We start from the raw sequence: 21,997 nt of genomic DNA on the forward strand, positions 1-21,997 counted from the left end.
CAGCATTATCACCTACTACAATTCAGTATCACAGGACTCCACGTTTATTTAAATTCATTCGTGGGAGGTGGACTTTGCTGGCTAAGACATTATTTGAGCTAATAGTCAATTACATTGCTGGAGCTGGAGTAATATATGGTCAAGGCCAGTTCAGGATAGCAAATTTCCTTTGTGTAATCATGTACATAATATCAATGTAGTTTCAAAGTCAACTTAAATTGTATCAATTTTTTATTCAAGTTTTTGCAAGTAAATTCCCCAGATGCTAAAGTAGGATTCAATTTTGATCTTCTGGTCAATAATCCAGATCTCTGAACATTAATCCAGTGTATCCAGTGAAAACAGCAATTTCTCAAATGTCAAACCAAATTTAAACATCAGAATTCGCTGCAGTTTTCTGTTCATTGACCTAAATTTTCCCAGCAGAGTAATATGGTATTAAGGAAAACAAGTAAATGTTTAGTTCATGACTCATAAGGGAGTATAATTATTTATGTTCTTATAAGTACAGTACTGTACAGAAGTCTTGAGCACATTTATATAGCTAGTGTTTCCAAAACTTTTGCATTGTACTGTATTTGTCAGTGTGGAGCAGTGAGTTTGTAACTCTGGTGGGAGAAAAGGTTGAGGACGGTAAGGCTAGAGTGACACAGGAGGGGTGTGGGACAGGGGGCCAAGGAGGAGTGCCAGGGGCAGGGTTGCAGATTCTCCCAGCCCTGAAACACAAAGCAAGTAATTTGATTCCAAACAATTGGTTTATTTATCATTAAAGAGTGTCTCTCTGGCATTTCCCACTCCCTTCCCCTTTTCCCAACCATGATTCTCCTTCCCACTCTCAAACCACACTAGAGTTATATCAGAATCATGTTTATCATTTTTCATATCATGAAATTTATCTCTGCAGCAGCAGTACAGTGCAATACATAAAGTTACCACAGTTCTTAAGCACCCTAACTATATATACGTGCCTAAGACTTTTTGCATAATAGTGTAATAGAATAAAATATCTGAAAATGATTGATAACTGTACCTGAAAAATGTATCTTGCAGTTGATGAGGTAATACTGCAAAGTCAAATGCACAAAATGACTGAGGAAAGATCACTTCCATATTTTTCTTTACTTCAACTGGAGGATTTGTGATGATTGGAGCCGCAGTACCAAAAAATGGGTAGGTGTATCTAATCAGCAAATTGAAAGCAAAGAGAGTCTCACCATAATTAACAAATATAGACTGACAAATTATTTCAGAAAATTTTGAAAAAAAATAAGCACTAAGTTCATTTTTGGATGCCTTGACACCCAACAAAATCTAAATTTTAAATCTACAGCAGAAGTTAATTACCGTAGCATTTTATTCCAATGTAAAACCTTCTCAAACTTGAAAATTGTAACATAAAAAACTGTCGTTTGTATCCTCATTGATTTGAAAAAACATTATCCATGACCTTATTAAAAGGTAAAGCAGACACAAAGAACCCAATGGAATTATGCATTAAAACAGTAAATCATTTTTTCTAGGTCATATTTACACAACATAAGCAGATGTATTCAGGGAATAGTCAATAAAAATGAACCATTTTTAGATGTGGTTCACTAATTTAATCTGATAGTATACCCAACCCACATTGTTTAAGTAATAATTTAGCCATGAACTATTTAAACTTTTTGTTCTCTTCTAGTTGATGAGAAGATTGTTTAGAGTAACAATCTGGCATTGCAAAGAAGAAAAGTACAATTAAACAAAAAAGGCATCCAAGCTAAACAGAATGATAAAGGAAAGTAGGAAGGTTTACACTGGAGAAGACAGTAAAAGCCAAACTCAACATTTACAGGATTCTGGAGTATAGATAATCTGAAAATTAATAGTGTGTTTGATACAGTGGTAAACTTCATTCCAATTATTTATCTGCTGAATATCAAGAGAAACATATTGTTAATGATTGTTATAAATAATAATACATGAGCCTCATCTATTTAATCTATCATTTACAAGATATCATTCAATCACAAAATAAATATAATTTGCAAACATTCTACATTACTAAGTGGAAATAGAGCACCATCATTCAGGAATGTGCATGAGAAAGTTTGTCATTGATTCTATTGTGTTTCTTGGACTTACTATACATGTCCACAAGACAACGAATCTCAGAGTTATATATGGTGACAGTTAAGTACTTGGATAATAAATTTATTTTAAACTTTGAAGTCAGGCAGCATCTATGGAAGGAATAAACAGTTGGTATTTCTGGCTGAGACCGTTCATCAGGACTAGAAAGGAAGGCGGGAAGAAACCCCCTTATGACTTCTTTGGATTTTATGTGCATTGCTCTGGATTTCCAGCATCTGTAGAACCTCGTGTTTAAAAACATTTCATTTGCGTGTTTGTTTTTACATCTGACAGTTATTTCTCTTGCCCTTGCAAAATACCAGGCCACAGCCAAGATGGTCAGATTAATTACAGCCAAACATTATGCACCCTTTTATAAGTTTTCAGCATTCAATTTCAGGAAGCTTACTAATGACTGCTCTTTCTAGCACAGAGTGGCCACAGCAACTGTTGTATTGCAAACACTGTATGCATCCTGTGAAATATGATTTTCTCTTCTGTTACTCCAGGCTCCTTTTTGCCATCACATAATCTACTCAATAAGTAAGCTCTCGAATATTTTTAATATACCTACACTGATGCCCAAAGTGGTCAAAGGATGAATAAATAAGATCACAAGCAAATCAGCTGTCAATTTAAGTTATCTACATATTCAAGACTGGAAATATTTCTGTATCTTTTGGAAAAAAATTAACTCAAACTAAATTCTTTTACCTTACTATACAGTTAATGGCAAAATTGACATCCAATCGTGCAATACTTCTTATATCCAGAGCAAAGCAGAAGTGATGTGCTGATGCTGGAATGGAGATCTTTGGTGCTGACGTAGAATCAGATTCATTTGAAACAGGAGCGTGATCAAATTGTGAATCCAATGCAGGACCTGTTGCCATTAGTTTTCAGAAAGTACAATAAAAATATTCACATTTATATTTGACAATTAACAAGGTTATACTTAACTATTCTTGCTCCCTGCACTATTCAATAAAATCCTGGCTAATCTTTCACCTCTCGATTACCTTAATACCTACAAATCTGCTTTGATGTCTCCAGTCTCTTTGAAAAATCAGAACTGTGTTTTAGTTTAGATATTCATCTGCCACTTAGGGGGGAAAAAACCTCTCATTTCTGTCCTGAATGGTTAACACCTTATTTTGAGATGATAGCTAAAGGAAACAGCACTGCAGCAGACAAGAAGACTTTATAGTGGGTAGTCAAAACTACCCAACACCAATGGCTCCAGCCAACCCGCCAAGTACACAGAAAGGTGCTGGAAAAGAGCCTGTAACATCATGAAGGATCTCACTCACCGACCCTAGTCATGGGCTGTTTGTCCCACTCACATCAGGGAGGAGACTATGCAGCATTTACACCAGGACTATCAGGCTCAAAAACAGTTACTTCCCCCCAAGCAGTAAGGCTTTACCTATGAACCCACCCCTCCACACACCCAACCACCACTACTTTATCATTTCCTGTCAGTCACCTTATGTACAGACACTCCTGTACTAGGCATCACTTTATGGACAAACTATTCATGTACATACAATCAGTGCCATCTTACATATTCATATTTATTGTGTTTTCTATTATTACTATGATCTTTTTCTTTTTGTTGTGCTGCTTGCATCAGATCAGAGTAGAAATTATTTTGTCTTCTTTACACTTGTATACCAGAAATAACATTAAACAATCTTGAATCCCTGAAGGAATTTTGCATCCCAGAGTTCTGAACGAGGTTGCTGAAGAGACTGTGGAGGCATTAGTAATGATATTTCAACAATTACTAGATTCTGGAGTGGTTTCAAAAGACTGGAAAATTGCAAATGTCACTCCACTCTTCAAGAAGGGAGAGAGGTAGAAGAAAGGAAACTACAGGCCAATTAGTCTGACCTCAGTAGTTGGGAAGATATTGGAGTCGATTATTAAGGATAAGGTCTTAGGGTTTTTGGAGGCACATGGCCGTAGTCAGCAGGGTTTCCTCAAGGGAAAATATTGCCTGACAAATCTGTTGGAATTCTTTGAAGAAATAACAAGCAGAATAGACAAAGGAGAATTGGTTGATGTGTACTTGGATTTTCAGAAGGCCTTTAACAAAGTGCCACACATTAGGCTGCTTAACAAGCTACAAGCCCATGGTATTACAGGAAAGATTCTAGCATGGATAAAGCAGTAGGCAAAGAGTGAGATTAAAGGGAGCCTTTTCTGGCTGGCTGCCAATGACTAGTGATGTTCCAGAGGAGGTCTGTGTTGGGACCAAGTCTTTTTACTTTATGTGTCAATGATTTGGATGACGAAATTGATGGCTTTGTTACAAACTTTGGAAACCAGATGAAGACAGATGGAAGGGCAGGAAGTTTTGAGGAAGTCCAGGCGACAGAAAGACTTACACAGATTAGGAGATGGGTAAAGAAATGGCAGGTGAAATGACAGTACAGTCATGCACTTTGGTAGAAGAAAAGAAAGGGCTATTTTCTAAATGGAGAGAAAATACAAAAAACCGAGGTGCGAAGGGACTTAGAAGTCCTTGTGCAGGATTCCCTAAATGTTAATTTGCAGGTTGAGTCTGTGGTGAGAAAGGTAAATACAATATTAGCATCCACTTAAAAAGACTAGAATATAAAAGCAAGGATGTATTGTCAAAACTTTATGAAGCGCTGGTAAGGCCTCAATTGGAGTATCATGAGCAGGTTTGGGCCTCTTATCTGAGAAAGGATGCGCTGAAACTGAAGAGGGTTCAAAGGAGTTTCATGAAAATGATCTCAGGATTGAATGGCTTGTCATATGAAGAGCATTTGATGACTTTGGGCCTTTATTCACTAGCGTTCAGAAGAATGAGGGGTGATCTCATTGAAATCTATCAAATAAAGTGAATGTGGAGAGGATGTTTCCTACAGTGGGAGTAAACAGCCTCAGAACAGAGGGGTGTCCTTTTAGAATGGAGATAAGGAGGACCTTCTTTCGTCAGGGAGTGATGAATCTGAGGAATTCCTTGCTACAGGCAGCTGTAGAGGCCAAGTCTTTATGTATTCTTAAGGCACAGGTTGATAGATCCTTGATTGATCAGGGCATGAAGGGATACAGGAAGAAAGCAAGAGACTGGGACAAAGAGAAAAAAATGGATCAGCCATGATGAAATGGTGGAGCAGACTCAATGGGCCAAATGGCCTAATTCTGCTGCTATATCTTATGATCTAATTGATAGGCCCCAGGCATGGATGCTTATCACTGCCAATGGCCACAGTCCCCCAACATGAAAGTGTCTTATTTATTCTTCCTTTCTGACTTCCATTCATTAACCAATCCACAAAAGATACTAACATATTACCCTACCAACAAATTAATTTTTTTAAATAATTTTTTGTCCAACAGTTGAGGCCTTGTTGTAAATCCAAATACACATCTACAGCCCTGCCCTCACCTACTCTACTCGCTACATCCTCACAATTACACCACCTTATATTACCCTTTGATAAATTCACGTCTCCCCAAAATTATTTTTTATCTTTATCACTTCCTTTCACAGAATTCTAACATTATTCCTACTGCATCTTAAAAGCTTTTAAAGTCTCAACAGTATTTCTCAAACTAAAGCATTATTAAGACACTGATAAGCAGGCAATTGTTAAACCAATGTAGCTGCAAAGTGTGTCGTTCAAGCAGCATTTCAACTCTAGCTTCACAAATTTAATAATGCGTTATAAAATATTACATTTAAAATAGTACTGCAACAATACAAGAACATATGGACAGCAACATGTTCCAACTAAAATAATTGTAATCAAATACAAAATAATCAATGAAAATTCTGAAAATATCTGCACGGCTAATAGATCATAGAAAATGGTAAAAAATAACACAACACAACTGAAAGCAGTTTAAAAAGTAGGACACATTTTTCTCCTTTTTGATTTAAAAAGCACTAATGACTGCCATGTGATCCAGGCCAAGAGCAAAATAATTGTAAATATTAGAAAGCCAAAGTAACTTTAAATGCTCAAAATAGTAGAGCATCAACATCTGAGAAAACAGTTAATAGGTCTCTGAAAGGTCATTGATCTGACACGTTAATATATCATACTGCAGAATTCAGAATGAAAGGTAATCTCTTTCAGAAAATCAAGCAGAATTTGACAAGGTCAAATGTCAAAATGCAAGAACTTACATGTAAGGCACAAGATCTGAAAAACTAAGATACAAATGTAAGAAAATAGACAAATGTGCTCTCTCATATTACTTATTTTGTCACACATGTCCGTATGAAATATGAACATTACATTGATACAAAGTTAACGAGACTCTTCAAACAAATTTTATGTAAATAATTGAGACTGAATGAAACTCAGCCTTACCTTGGGAAGGTTTAGCAGCTCGAGGTGACTTTGGTTTGGAATTAAATGCTGAACCAGTATTCTGTTCCATTAGTTGCTTTACTGTATCCTCATCAAAATCAGTCATTGTTGGATGAAAGAAAAATTATATTAGTCACCAGTGCAAGAATATGGATACCTGATAATTAGCTATTTTCAACATAATAGGACTAACTGGATATTTCCTTATGGAATAATGGATCAGAGTAAGTTAACAACCTAGCATTACCACAGTAAGCTACAGCACAGTCACCTTATGACCTTCTGAAAGTAATCCCTGCAAACATTCCTACAAGACCACAGAAATACTGCATTTTGACTTTGCTATTTTTTTTACTCACCATTCTGTGTCCTTTGGTTCTCTTCTTCTTGCAGACTATTCACCTCATTTTCTGTTGCCTGATCTCTGCTGGGAGGGGAGTCACTGCGCTCAGGAGTCATGCTGCCGGCTTCCACTCTCTTTGTTGCTTGCTCAGCAAAGGAAGACTTGTATTGCTCGGGAATGGAAGTCTTAGCAGTTTGAGGAGATACAATTCTCTGCATAACTGGAGACGTGGGTTCAGGTTCCACTTTAACTGGACTAGATGGCTTTAAGAATGTTATTCAGTCAATAACAGAAAAGTAAACTCTAAACATCATCTACAAATCCCAAGAATTTTTAACAATGAAAAATTGAACCTCAACACTTAGAAGGCCCATTTGACATTTAACTAAAAGGGACAAAAAACATCACTTGGAATTTTAATTACTAATTCCAATATCTTATTAGAATTATTATAACTCAATGCAAAATTGTTATATTTTGAAATTATTGTTCATGACTGAAAGAACAAATAGCATTTTTTAAATTAACACTTAAGTAAACTGATGATTCTAATTAAAGCTCAGCGTGTTCAGGGGAAAAAAAAAATCACTAACCATTTTATGTAGTACTTCATTGCTTATAGTGTGAACTGATGGAGTCAATAACATGCAGGTTTAGAAGGCTTAAGATAATTAGAAATAGAATAGCAACGTAGGGGACTCTGTACAGATCAGTCATAACGTTATCGCAGATGCCACCTTTCAGTGCTTCCAGCAATTAGTCTTATTTTAGATTTCCAGCATCTGTACTGTTTTAATTTACCAAGATGTGTCTGGCAGTTTCCTTATGCATCTATGCTTTTCTCACATTCTGAATTTCTATATTTACACAATTATAATGGAAGTAATTAATATTAATGATTCATACTGCTATTATATTCTTTCAAGTGATCATGTTACAGCACAGTCACTGGCTGGAGAGTGCAACTACAGTGTGAAAATTTCCTGTTATCATTTCTAATAAATGTAGAAGTAGGATCTTGAAATGGTAAAGATGACAGGAACAGATGCACACGCAAATAGTCTATTAATACAGATGACAGATGCACTAACATGCTTTATGTAAGTAAATAACAAACCTTTTGAAGTTGCATTGCAAAATCTATAAAAAAGCTGCAGAGTTTGCAATGTGCAATTAATTTGTGCTTATTGTCGCCGATATGCTGTAGAAGCATGTTAATTTGTACTAATTAACACCACTGCAGGACAGAAGACAAAACAACAACTCATCATGTTATGAGTGACTGCATACCTTAGTACTCCAAAAATTAAGGTCAATGTGTGTCATTTAAAACCACTCAGCACCTCTTAAAGAGATTCTGAATCATAAACAGAGGTGAAGATAGAAATAGAGGAACGCAGACTTCCACTGAAAAGGTTGCAAGGTGACACAATAACAAAGGACTATTTTCTTCTCTCTGCTTTCCACAGGGATCACTCCATCTGTGATTCCCTTGTTCATTCGTCAGTCCTCACTAGTATCTTTCCTGGCACTTATCCCTCTCCTATCAGAGTCCATCTTCACCAATCCTCCAACATTTTATGTTTGTTGCTCTGGATTTCCAGCATCCACAGAATCTCGTTTATTATCACCACACCCAACACATTATTGACTGACATGCTGCCCGCTCTCTTGCAATACAAGGTAATCAGAGGGAACAAGAACAAATTGTCTGGGGTGCACCATCACTGTGGCCACCACCAATTACAATAGCCTAAGTGAATGCGGCACCAAAAAAAGACACACAATCTATGATGATACCAACTGACTGGCATCCATTCAACCAGGACAAATATTCACTTCCTCCACCAATGTAAGAAGTGATTGTGGGACCTACTTTGCACAACATAGTTACTCAACTAGGCTACTCTGACAGCACAATACCAAACATGATCCTACAATGGCACCAGGTCAAAATCTAGAACCCCCCTCCCTGACAGGCTGGCAGGAGTAACTTCACCTGAATAGCTGCAGCAGTTTTAAAGGTTGCTCATGACAAGGGGGAACAAGACAGTGGCCTTGCCAAGTGACACCCAGCTCCCGAAAGTAAATTAAAAAATAGATTGGCAATAGCTACATGGAATGCATGCCATCTCCCAGGATATCAGTATTTGTCTTTCCAGAGTCACGACGCCAATGCTCATTACTGTTTGGCAGTCTACCAGCCCCCAGCTCAGAAAGCTGCCAACACTGACAGCGGTGGAGTCCAAAGCTGGTCCAATCATGCCACAAGACCATGTTTTGCCATTTTCACGGAAAAGACTTCGACCAATCTCACTTAGCCAGGCACCAGTTTAACACACAAAGATGATCAGATCTTTGTATATTGGCCCTCAATTTGTGATGACTAGTACCAGCAGGAATGCAAGACAAATAATCCATTTTGTGTCATTCCAAATTAGATAATGCATTGGCATCTGGCTGGAAAGAGATTAACTTGGTTATTTCCTCCTTCTCCAGACTACAGGATCTCACTATTAGGCATATGGCAAACACTCCATTATTATGCACTGGAAATCTGCAGATGCTGGAAATTCAAGCAACACACAAAATGCTCGTGGAACACAGCAGGCCAGGCAACATCTATAGGAAGAAGTACAGTTGACGTTTCGGGCTGAGACCCTTCGTCAGGACTAACTAAAAGAAGAGATAGCAAGAGATTTGAAATCGACTGTACCATTATTATGAGTAGTTGGATAGCAAGTAGTAGACCAAAGACCTAGGTATCCAGTCAAAGCAGCGAAAGGTTCCTTCACAGAAATTTACCCAATGGACAAATGGTTTCTTCATCGAGTGTCTATTTCAATCATATTACATGTGCCAATATTGCATACATTATGCATTTGGGCTATGCGTCAGGCAGGAAACATGTCCCCCGTTGCTTATGAAGTACTTCACACCTGAGATTAGTTGCTTCGTACAATATCCTTAAGACATCAAAAAGTCCTTCAACTCATGACCTTGTTTTGAAATATATGATGCATGCAACTTGGATAATCACTACAATACTAAAACTACAAAGAAGATCACATGCTTGCAAGCAAGAGTACTGAATTTGAAAATACACAATAGCATTAAATCAGTACTGCACACTGATTAACACTGTGATCATTATTAATTGAAGATATATACTAATGCCCCCAACTAATATGGTATATGGTCTAGGGCATCCATGACCGGTGCATCCATATGTATATTCAGCATCTTGAAATCAGAACATGAGTAGGGTTAAAACAAAAATGAATTTTGCACCTCATTTTGCACTCTTCCTCAGAATTATAAGGCATAGAAATGGCCAAAACTTATACTTGCTATTTACCATCCTTTCAATTTCACAACAACTGAAAATAACATTGGAAATAAAGCAAAGATAAATTACCTGAGAAATTATCCCTTCCTTTCTAAGTGCAACTGACACTCCCACTGTTGGAGATAACTCAAGTGGCAGAGGAGGCAATTTCTGTTTTGTTCTCTCAGGTGGCACCAGAGTAAATGCTCCTTCAACTGCAGCAGGATGCTTATCTATTTCATGGTCTTCTTTTAATAATCCTCCTAATGACACCTCCGTACTGCCCAGTGACCTATCACCACAGCACAAATGTATCTAATTTTTAAAAAGATAATCAATTAATTTACATTTAAACATTCAGGTACATTATTATGCATTCAAAACATATTAAGATATTGCCAAAAGAAATTTATCTGCTAAAAACATGCTGTTCATTTATTACTGACAGTAATTTGTTACTACTAACAGTACTTGTAAGAACTGGATAAACAGATGTAGTGCATGAATACAGAGTTCTACTTTTTCATGTCTTTTATTTTCCTTGCTAAATAATTTTGGGACAAAATTCCTAAACAATGGCTTGGTATGAATAACCTGCAAATAGTTAATAGCAAATAGATTTTGTAGGTTTCATGTTCTGTATCTAACCCATGTTGAATGACCAGGTCTTCTCATAAATAAAAATGAGAAACTGCATGCGTATTCCTCGGCTGTATTTAAATAAAATTACAGCCAGTTTTGATTGCGTTTGAAAGCCTAGACCAGGGGTCGGCAACGTTTACCACTGAAAGAGCCAATATGGACCCATTTCCCACAGAAAAGAAAACACTGGGAGCCACAAAACCCGTTTGACATTTAAAATGAAATAACACTGCATACAACGGTTTTTTTTGCCTTTATGCTATGTATAAACAAACTATAATGTGTTGCATTTATGAAATTGATGAACTCCTGCAGAGAAAACGAAATTACATTTCTGCATGCAACAAAAACTTCTGAACTCCGAAAAAAAGACGTTGGGTTGAAGGTTACTCCATAGGTAGCCTACCTTGGATCGAAGAATTAAAAGAAAGCGCGCACTGGCGGGTGTCAGGCATTGGCAGTGGTGATGTATATTAATAGCGATAAAAAACACGTTGTAGCGGTGTAGCGCTACACGCAGCACTAAAATAAAGACACTGGAGTCAAAGGTAACTATTCGAACTAAACAGCCTTGATTTAAAGCCTCCCTCAACCCGTCCCCGTGGGCGCAGATGCTCCAAAAGACACGTACTCACAAACCCCCGTAGGCTATCTCCCTTCGCCGGAACGGTGGCTAATTGTGAGCCGGTTCGGATGTGCCAGGAAATGGGGTCTCCACAACGTTTTTAGATTGTACAAGATCACCATAATCTTCAAATTTCGAATTACATTTCAAAAACTAACAAACTACGGGGAGCCGCAGCACAGAGATCAAAGAGCTGCGGGTTGCCGACCCTTGGCCTAGACCAGGGGTCAGCAACCTTTACCACTGAAAGAGCCACTTGAACCCGTTTCCCACAGAAAAGAAAACACTGGGAGCCGCAAAACCCATTTGACATTTAAAATGAAATAACACTGCATACAACGTTTTGTTTTGCCTTTATGCTATGTATAAACAAACTATAATGTGTTGCATTTATGAAATTGATGAACTCCTGCAGAGAAAACGAAATTACATTTCTGCATGCAACAAAAACATTTTGAACTCCGAAAAAAAGACGTTGGGTTGAAGGTTACTTTTAAGTAAAATGCTCAACGTCTATTTGAGTCCTTCTTGTATTTATGAAAAACGCCAAACTTAAATTTGCCGCCAGCAGCAAACCAAAAATAACGTCAGCCAGCTGTCAACCTGAAAAATGAAAGGACTATTTCACTGAACAATGAAAACATATGAATATACGTAAAATAATAGGCAATTAAAATATTTATCATACTTGTTCAGGTTGACTCACACCTGACAATGCAGTCGTATTCAGTAGGGATGGATCGATGCTTAGGGGAGTGACCGGGAAGGATAATGTGTTTTTTTCCTCTCTGAACTCACAGAAGCGTTTCCCAAACGATGTTTGCATTGCGATGATTGCAGAATGTAAATACTCCAAATTTATCATGTCGTGACCTTGTTTGAACTCTCTCAAATTGGGGAAGTGAGACAATGTGCCTTTCTGTAAATCTCTGGCAAGCAATGTCAACTTGCACTCGAATGCCAAAACATCCTCCAAAATGTGCAGGGCTGTACGTCCTTACCCCGTTGAAGAGCTGTGTTCAGCGTGTTCAGGTGCGCTGTCATGTCTACCATGAAGTGTAGCTTTTCCAGCCACTCTGGCTGTTCCAGCTCAGGAAAGTTGAGCCCTTTGCTGCCCAGGAAAGTTTTCACTTCTTCCAGACACGCGACAAAGCGTTTCAGCACCTCCCCTCTGGACAGCCAGCGATAAAAACACGTTGTAGCGGTGTGCTACACGCAGTCAGTAAACTGCAGTCAAACATAGCTTTATTCGAACTAAACAGCCTTGCTTTTAAGCCTCCCTCAACCCGCCCCCCATGGGCGCGGATGCTGCAAAAGACACGTACTCACAAACCCCCGTAGGCTATCTCCCTTAGCCTGAACGCTGGCTAATTGTGAGCTGGTTCGGATGTGTCAGGAAATGGGTCGCCACAACGTCTTATTTAGATTGTACAAGATCACCATAATCTTCAAATTTAGAATTACATTTCAAAAACTAACAAACTAACATAAAATACATTTTAATTAAATACTGACCATGTAGCAGTGTGCTACACGCAGCGCTAAAATTACGACACGGAGTCGGTAACTGCAGTCGAAGGAAAAAACTTTATTCGAAATCTTCAGCCTCACTTTTAAGCCTCCCTCAACCTGCCCCCCATGGCGCAGAGGCTCCAAAGCTCTGTGCTCGCAAACCCCCGTAGGCTATCTAATTGTGAGTCAGTTCGGATGTGCCAGGAAAAGGGTCGCCACAACCAATTATTTCCCAAAGCAACAGGGAGCCGCAGCACAGACGTAAAAGAGCCACATGTGGCTCCGGAGCCGCGGGTTGCCGACCCCCGGCCTAGACCAACTTCTACAGTTTAAGTTCAAACTGAAAATAAAGCTTTCAATTTGATACCTATAAGTTTATAAGGTCAAAAAAAAGGGATGCAGTTTGTGCTTAAGGAGAAATTTTAAATTATTAAATGATTTGATTGAAGTAAGGATATGCATAGTTTTTCTACTTCCTGGCAAGTCAAAGCTTGAGGCAACCAATACAAACTGAAGTGCAGGCCCTTCTCTTTACCGAGGAAGTTCACTACCATTGTGACTGTGGCTGTATATACCCCTCCCCCATGTGATAACTACATGAGATATACAGGCAATCTGTGACCTCCAAGCCACACACCCTGACGGCTTCTTTATCGTTGCTGGCAACTTCAACCATGCTAATGTAAAAACAGTCCTGTCTAAATTCTGTAAGTCTGTTGACTTTGCTTTGAGGGGCGGGAACACATTATGACCTGCTACATGCCAACATCTGTGGTGCATACAAGGCTGCTCCTTGCTCCCACCTTGGATACTCTGACCACTTTTCTATTTAGGCTAATCCCTGCATACAGACCACTGAATAAACGAGTCAAAGCAATTCAAAGGGAGATAAAGACCTGGCCAAAAGGAGCAACCTCAGCATGATAGGACTGTTGCCTTCAATTCGGAGAATAAGAAGAGCTCTTAGGTCAACAAGAGTTGAGTCTTCCCATGCCATCAGGAAGTCAAAACAAGATTATTCACAGAAAATATATAGCAATTTTTGTGACACCAGAGACACAGGGTGCATATGGCAGAACATTCAGACCATAACGAACTAAAAGCCCATCTTGTGCATCAATGACAGCGTCACCTCTCTTCCTGAGAGGCTAAGTCTTTTACACACAGTTTGATACACAGAATGATGTGCCAGCATGGAATTCCCCCCCCCCCCCACCCCAAGGAGCAGACACTGTCTGGCCACAGCTGATGTGAGGGAAAACCCGAGTCACGGTCACCTCAAGCAAAGCTGCATGGCCTGTTAGCATTCATGGTCGGATGCTCAGTAAATTAACAGAGGTTCTAACAGACTCTTCAACATCTCACTGCAACAGTCCACTGTCCCCTCAGGCTTTGAGGTAGCCATCATCATCCCAGTGGCCAAGAGAGCAAATGGTAACCTGCCTCAATAAAAACCTTCCAGTCTTACTGAACTCAACAATAATGAAGTTCTTTGAGTGGCTAGTTATGGATTACATTAAATTCCATTTTCCTGCTACACTTGATCTTTTCCAATTAGTTTATCACTCAAATCAGTCCACTGATGATGCCATAGCCTCTGCCCTCCACTCCATCTTGTCCCACCAAAAAAATGGTGTCTCATATACCAGGATGCTGTTTATGAACTTCAACTTGGCATTTAAAATTATCACCCTCAGAAGCTGGTGGGTAACGTTTTCTTGTTAGCCTCAACATCTCTCTCTGTTAACTGTATCTTGGACTTCTTGACAAAAAAAAAGTCAGTCCATGTTGGCAGCAACACCTCTACCTCTATGTCTCTGAGCACTGGCGAACCCAGGGCTGCATGCCCAGCCCACTGCAGCCTGATTCTCAACATGGATAAGACTAAAGAGATGACTAAGGACTTTAGATAGATGCAAGCTGATCACTCCTTACTGCACATGAATGGTTCCTCCATGGAGAGAGTAGAGCTTCTGGAAATGCACACGAAGCACAATCTTACCAGGTCCCTCATCACCACCTCTTTAGTCAAACACAGCAGCATCTCCACTTGCTGAGGAGATTGAGGCGAGCAATGCTTCCCTCACCCACTCCCATACACCAATTCTAGTCAAGTTTTCCAAGAGCAATAGTAAGAGTGGCCTGAGCTGTATCACCATCTGGTAGAAGAATTGCAAGGTATCAGACTCCAAAACCCTTCAATAATTGTGAGGTATCATCAGGGTCTCTCTTCTACCCATCACAAATATTTATCAGGAGTGCTGCATACACACAGCTCTTAGCATTGTTGAGGATCTCTCCCATCCGTCTCATAATCTCTTTAACTCCCTACCATCCAGCAGGAGGTACCGTAGTATTATGATAGGATACAGTTTCTTCCAGCCAGGCTGAGAGACCACTGAATTTTCTGCCACCACCCAATCTCATCACATATAAAGTGCCAGAAGCATTATACTGTTTACTTTTTAGCTTGTGTCATAAATGCATCTTATGCTAAATGCTAATCTTGTGGAATATATTATATTATTTGTTAATTTATTTGTGGTAATATTACTTTGTGTATTGTAGGAGTTATATATACTGTGTTATGCACATGGACTGGAGAAACGCTGTTTCGTTTGGCAGTATACATGTATTGGCTGAACGACAATAAACTTGTATTGAAATTTGAACTAGCAAGTCAAAAAGGATTTTCAGAAGTGTCTTTAACCAGAGATAAAAGTAATAATTGAGATGTCTTAAGTGCAAGCCACAGAAGTACAGAAAGGGATAAAAGGATAACTGGCATTATCGACTGTTTTATTCCCATCCGCAAAGCCAAGGTCATACTTTCAAGTACAAATAAGGACAACACAAAAAGCAAACTAGACACATAATGCAGAAGAGAACAGAACCTAGAGGCTATAATGCTGTGGCAAATTAATTAAATTAGTAATCAAATGCCCAACTAAACTAATCCTTTCAGCCTCCATATTTGTTTATTTGCTGCATATTCATTGGCCTCTCAAAGAGCCTCTTGAACACCTCTATTGTACTTGCCTCCACCACTACCCCAGACAGCACATTCCAGGCACCCACCACTCTCACACATCTCCTTCAAACTCACACACTCTAACCTTAAACACATGCCCTGGATTTAGACATTTTAACCCTGGTAAAAAGATACCAGCTGTCCACTCTATCTATGCCTCCCATAACCTTATAAACCTCTGTCAGATCTCACTCAGCCTCTGCCACTCCAGAGAAAATAACCCAAGTTTGTTCAAACTCTCATGAAAGCTCATGCCCTCTTGTCTAGACGACACCCTGATAAACCTCTTCTGAATTCTCTCCAAACCTTCAACATCTTTCTTAGTACAGAGGTGACCAGATCTGAATGCAATACTCCAGTTGCAAACTAAAGCTGCAACACAACTTCCCAACTCAAACTCAGTTCCTCAACTAAAAAAGGCAAGTATGTCATATTTTTTAATTACCACTCTACCAACCTGCGTAACCACTTTCAGGGACCTATGAACCGGTGTCCCAAGATCTCTCTGCACATCAACATTGCTAAGGGTCTTGTTATTAACAGTGTACCATCTCTTTACATTTTATATTCCATGGTACCACTCAAATTTTTGGCTGGATTAAACTCCACCTGCTACTTCACTGCCCATATATACAAACGATCTTCTGTACATCCCACTGTGTCCTTTGCCAGTCTTCTGCACTGTACACACCACCAATTTTCATATTGTCTGCAAACTTAATAACCCATCCTTATATAGTTTCATCAAGACCATTTGCGTGTATGACAAACCACCAGGGTCCCAGTACAGATAGCTACAGAACACCACCAGTAACAGTCTGAATAAGTCTCATCAAATATTGAGAAGAGCATCAGTCCTATCCTCTGTACAAGCTGTTGAATTCAGTGACAAATTGATAATGCATAAAGTTATTAATAATTTTCCAAAGAAAATTTTTAACAAAGCCTAACAGAAAACTTAAGTATTTAGTATTTTTTTGTGAAAAGGAAAACATGGAGACTTAACAGTTACTGAGAATATTCCCATGAGCAAGGCACTATTTACTCAGAGCTCGCCTTCCAACGAAAAGAAGGCAGAATGCACTGAAGAGTATCTAAGAAACAAAATTCAGAGATGGTAATGCAATTCTAAAGTTGGAGAAGATTCTAATAGGGCTTAAAACACAGAACTATAATATACAGTGCCTATTAAAATAAGAAATCAATCCCCCAGAGGTTTTCATGTTTTACTGTTTTACATTGTATTACAGTGGATTTAATTTTGGCTTTTTTGATACCAATCACCAGAAAAGACTCTTTCGTGTCAAAGTGAAAGCAGATCTCTACGAAGTTATCTAAATTAATTACAAATACAAAACACAAAATAATTGATTGCATAAGTATCCACCCCCTTTAATATGACACACCAAATCATACTGGTTCAGCCAATTGGTTTCAGAAGTTATATAATTAGTTAAATGGAGTTCACCTGGGTGCAGATAAGGTGTTTCAATTGATTGTAGTAAAAATACTCCTGTAGCTGGAAAGTCCAACTGCTAGTGAGTCAGTACCCTGGCAAAAACTCCACCATGAAGACAAAAGAACAGTCCAAGCAACTCCGCGAAAAGGTTATTGAAAAGCACAAGTCAGGAGATGGACACAAGTAAATATCCAAGTCACTGAATATCCCTTGAAGTACAGTTAAGTCAATCATCAAGAAATGGAAAGAATATGACACTGCTGTGAATATGTCTAGAGCAGGCTGTCCTCAAAAACTGAGTGACCTTGCAAGAAGTGTGGGAGGTCACCAAGAGACCCATAACTTCAATGGTTGAGATGGGGGAGACTGGAGAGACTGCACATACAACTGTAGCCCAGGTGCTTCACCAGTCGCAGCTTTATGGGAGAGTGACAAAGAGAAAGCTACTGTTGAAAAAAACTCACATGAAATCTCGGCTAGCATTTGCCAGAATGCACGTGGGAGACTATGAAGTCAACTGGAAGGATGTTCTGTAGTCTGATAAAACCAAAATTGAGGTTTTTGGCCATCAGACTAAACACTATGTTTGCCAAACACCACACACCCAAAACACATCATCCCTACCATGAAGCATAGTGGTGGCGACATCATGCTGTGGGGAGGCTTCACTGCAGCAGGCCCTGGAAGGCTTGTGAAGATAGAGGGCAAAATGAATGCAGCAAAAACACAGGGAAATCCTAGAGGAAAACCTAATGCAATCTGCAAGAGAACTGCAACTTGGGAGATTTATGTTCCAGCAAGACAATGACCCCAAGCATTAAAGCCAAAGCTACACAGGAATAGCTTAAAAGCAATAAAATTAATGTTCTGGAGTGGCCAAATCAGAATCCAGATCTCAAACCAATTGAGAACTTGTGGCTGGACTTGAAAAGGGCTGTTCATTCACCATCCCTATGCAATCTGACAGAGCTTGAGCAGTTTTGTAAAGAAGAATGGCTATAATTATTGCTAATGGTGCATCTACTAAATACTGACTTGAAGGGAATAAGTAATTATGCAATCAATTATTGTTTAATAATTGTAATCAATTTAGAACAATTTGTAGAAATTTGTTTTCACTTTGACACATGGTCTTTTTTTTAATTAGTGTCAAAAAGCCAAATTAAATACACTGTGATTCAATGCTGTCAAACAATAAAACATGAAAACTTCTGGGGGGGGGGGGGGGGGGGGTGAATACTTTTTATAGGCACTGTACTTGGTAAGTTATTAGTCTGGATACAAAAATTATCCTAATGACAACATTGCTTAATATTCAAGGCAGAAGTTTATTTTCATTTACTCATTGTTTTATTTCCCAATCCCAAGTCCATCTATGTGACTTCTAATGCTACTTATGACAAGTTAATCACAGGTTACAAATGACAAGTTAATCACAGGACTGAAGACACATTTCGAACAAGCTAGCTGGACTTCCATCTTTAGCTAAAATACATTAGTAAACTTTCAGCATCAAGAAGACCATCTGGTAGATTTTTTTTGTCATTACCAATGTCTTTATTTGTAGTTCCAGATTAATAGAATTAAATGAATTTAAATCCCAAATTGAATTTGAATTTGGTTTCAAGATCATTAACCAAGATGCCTCAATAATTAGTCCAGTAATGTAATTACTATATCTTGTGAACTGAAGTACAAAACACAACCTTTACCTGCAGGCTTGGTTGAGCAGCTAAGAATAAACGTAGAATTTCTCTTCGACTACGAATCTTCACTGAAGCTCGTTCAGGTGCAAAATTTGGGTTTATCAGATCAGTGAAAGGATCATTGGTGACATCATTTCCCAGCAAAGTATAGTAAAAGAAAAATTCAGGTCTCTCATCTGGCAGCTTAATTGTGCTTGGAATTAACTAAAAATAAAACAAAGGGGAAAAAAATACACATTTATATGAAAGGATTTTTGCATAAATGTCTGTGAATGGAAAAATAAAATATTTTGTTTGGTGCTTAAAAATTAAATGTCTATACATTATCAACCTCTCATGCTCGCTCACTTATCAAATAAATGAAGGAGCCATTAGTTTTCTCCCCACATTACAGAATATATTTTCTGAACTCAATTGCAAGTTAGGCATTCTAGAGTTATGATTGCATCGGAAATGGTCAAACATGTAAAAGTCACAAACAGATCTAGATTTAAACAAACATTTAAATTGAATTGATGTTTGTAATGCTGTTGACTCTGTAGAACGTGTCCTTGATTTACAAAGCTTTTCTCACTACAACCAACAGTGGCATTCTCTGACAATAATGTATTTTGCCAAGTATTTCTTCCCAGACCTTGATGACTTTTGAAGATCACAACACACTACTTGTTACCGGGATTCATCTGGATGAATTCTGTGCATGAGGTAACTTCAAAATGCTGATGCAATTCTGAACACAAAGACAAAGTCATAAAAAGCATGCAATGGATCAATTAGCCCCTTAAGCCAATAAGATCATGTCTGATCATGTCCTGGCCTCAACACCACTCTCCTGCTCTCTCTCTATACCGTTTTACTACCAAGTGGTACTGTAACGTACCACCAACAATATATCACTAATAGAGTCTGGTTTTTGATGTTAAAACTACTATCTTTATGAGTAAACACGAGGAAATCTGCAGATGCTGGAAATTCAAGCACCACAAAGTGCTGGTGTAACGCAGCAGGCCAGGCAGCATCTATAGGAAAATGTACAGTCGACGTTTCAGGCTGAGACCCTTCATTCTGACAAAGGGTCTCGGCCCGAAACATCCACTATACTTCTTCCTATAGATGCTGCCTGACCTGCATCTTTATTAGTATCTACTCCAAATATAAGAGAATAAACAAAATAAACAGGAATTAACAGTGTTAGGCATATCTCTGTGTGTATATAGCTCCCAAACTATCAAGCTTGGGAAACAATGCTTAAAGTCTTAAGATGGTAAAGTAGAAAAGTTCAGTAATCCACGGAACAAGTGAATGAGGGGAGAGATTTGTTAATTCACATGAAAATGTAGAGAAAAGACAATTATGAAGAATTTCAGATTCTACGCTGGGTAAACGAAATAGCAGTCGTCGAAGTTCTTATCTGTCGAGTTGTTCCGAAATCCACTTAGAAATTTCACCAGGTGACAGTGACAGGAATATCGTCTTCAAGTGGTTACCACAACACCCCGATTCCAGGTAAGGGCCAACAAAAGTGATACCACAGGATACTCCAACAAATCCACACATATGGATTATACGAAGTGACAGTCACACATCTGTTGTGCACTGCGTGCCAATGATCAACCCAATCCTTTGGGCATGGAAGAGTTCCAAACCATAGCAGTGACAAGATGAAGTTCCAACAGCCTGTCCCTCTCTCTCTCTCTCTCTCTCTCTCTGTGAAACTCTGAAGCCCACTGCCGCAGCTTGTGACTAACGTCATAGTCACGCCTCACTCAGGCACTTAAAGCGACACTCACAGCAAACGAACCTGCAATCTCAAAACAGTACAAATATCTAAATCTGCTTTGAATATGTCTGATGGCTCTTCCTTCATAGGTCTGTGGTTGAGAATTTCAATGAGCTGCAACTCTCGCAAAAAAATCTTCATTTTCCTTAAACAATTAAACATTTCTTTCCTGTCCCTTCTACAACAAAGTCTCACTAATAGCTAAAATGTCATAATTCCACATGCTGATCCATGCCCTAAGCTCATCCACCTTTCCCATAATATTCCTGGCATTGAAAAAGTTGCAGCTCGAAACATTAGTTCCACCATGCTCAACCTTCAGATGCCTAATGTTGTATGTAGGCTTAGTATCTTTCTCCACAACCACTTCACTATCTGTTCTGATGCTTGGATTCCCATCCCTGCAACTCTAGCTTAAACCACCACCCCCCCCCCCCCCCAACAAACCACAAGCAAACCTTCCCGCAATTAGTCCCCTTTCAGTCTTCCAGGTGCACACCATCCCTCATATACAGGTCCCACCTTCCCGAAAGAGAGCCCAATGGGTCAAAAATCATTTTGCATCAACTCCTTTAGCCATATGTTAAACTGTATAACCTTCCTATTTCTGGCCTCACTAGCAAATGGAATGGGTAGCAATGCTGAGATCACAACCCTGCAGATACTGTCATTTAACTTAGCACCCAATTCCCTGAAATCACTTTGCAGGACTTCATCACCCCTCCTACCCTTGTCATTGGTACCAATCTGGACCAAGAGCCTCTTGCTGCTCACCCTCCCACATCAGAATGCTGTGAACTCAAACCTTCTGTTCCCTGAACCAACAAATCCCCTACAAAACACCACAACTCGTCTCTTCTCCCCACTACGCTTCTGAGCCACAGAGTCAGACTCAGTGCCAGACACCTGATTGCTGTGACTTTCCTTTACAACACCCCCCAGTAGTATCCAAAGTGATATACCTGTTGTTGAGGGGAATAGCCACAGGGATACTCTGTACTGGCTGCCAATCTGATTTCCCCCTCCTGATGGTCACCCAGTTACCTGATGGTACCGCACCTTGGGACACAGGTAACTACCTCCCTATATGTCCTGTCTATCAACCCC

At 39.1% G+C, this 21,997-nt stretch overlaps 1 protein-coding gene across 3 annotated transcripts in view; it reads right to left on the reverse strand.

The window, feature by feature from the left end:
- The window catches only part of cep120 (centrosomal protein 120), a 94,501-nt gene that overhangs the window by 60,973 nt on the left and 11,531 nt on the right, over positions 1-21,997 (reverse strand). For all 3 annotated transcript variants that reach the window (XR_009512140.1, XM_059969664.1, XM_059969663.1), the window contains exons 6-11: positions 19,117-19,314; positions 10,226-10,450; positions 6,824-7,070; positions 6,465-6,545; positions 2,827-2,995; positions 1,031-1,180 (exon numbers count right to left, since the gene is read on the reverse strand). Coding sequence is in view for 2 of the 3 variants with exons in the window: in XM_059969664.1 (XP_059825647.1) it covers positions 1,031-1,180; positions 2,827-2,995; positions 6,465-6,545; positions 6,824-7,070; positions 10,226-10,450; positions 19,117-19,314 (1,070 nt within the window). In the remaining variant the exon portion in view is untranslated. The remainder of the gene's footprint in view (positions 1-1,030; positions 1,181-2,826; positions 2,996-6,464; positions 6,546-6,823; positions 7,071-10,225; positions 10,451-19,116; positions 19,315-21,997) is intronic.

The sequence above is a fragment of the Hypanus sabinus genome, chromosome 5 (assembly GCF_030144855.1).
Source record: "Hypanus sabinus isolate sHypSab1 chromosome 5, sHypSab1.hap1, whole genome shotgun sequence".
Taxonomy (NCBI): Eukaryota; Metazoa; Chordata; class Chondrichthyes; order Myliobatiformes; family Dasyatidae; genus Hypanus; species Hypanus sabinus.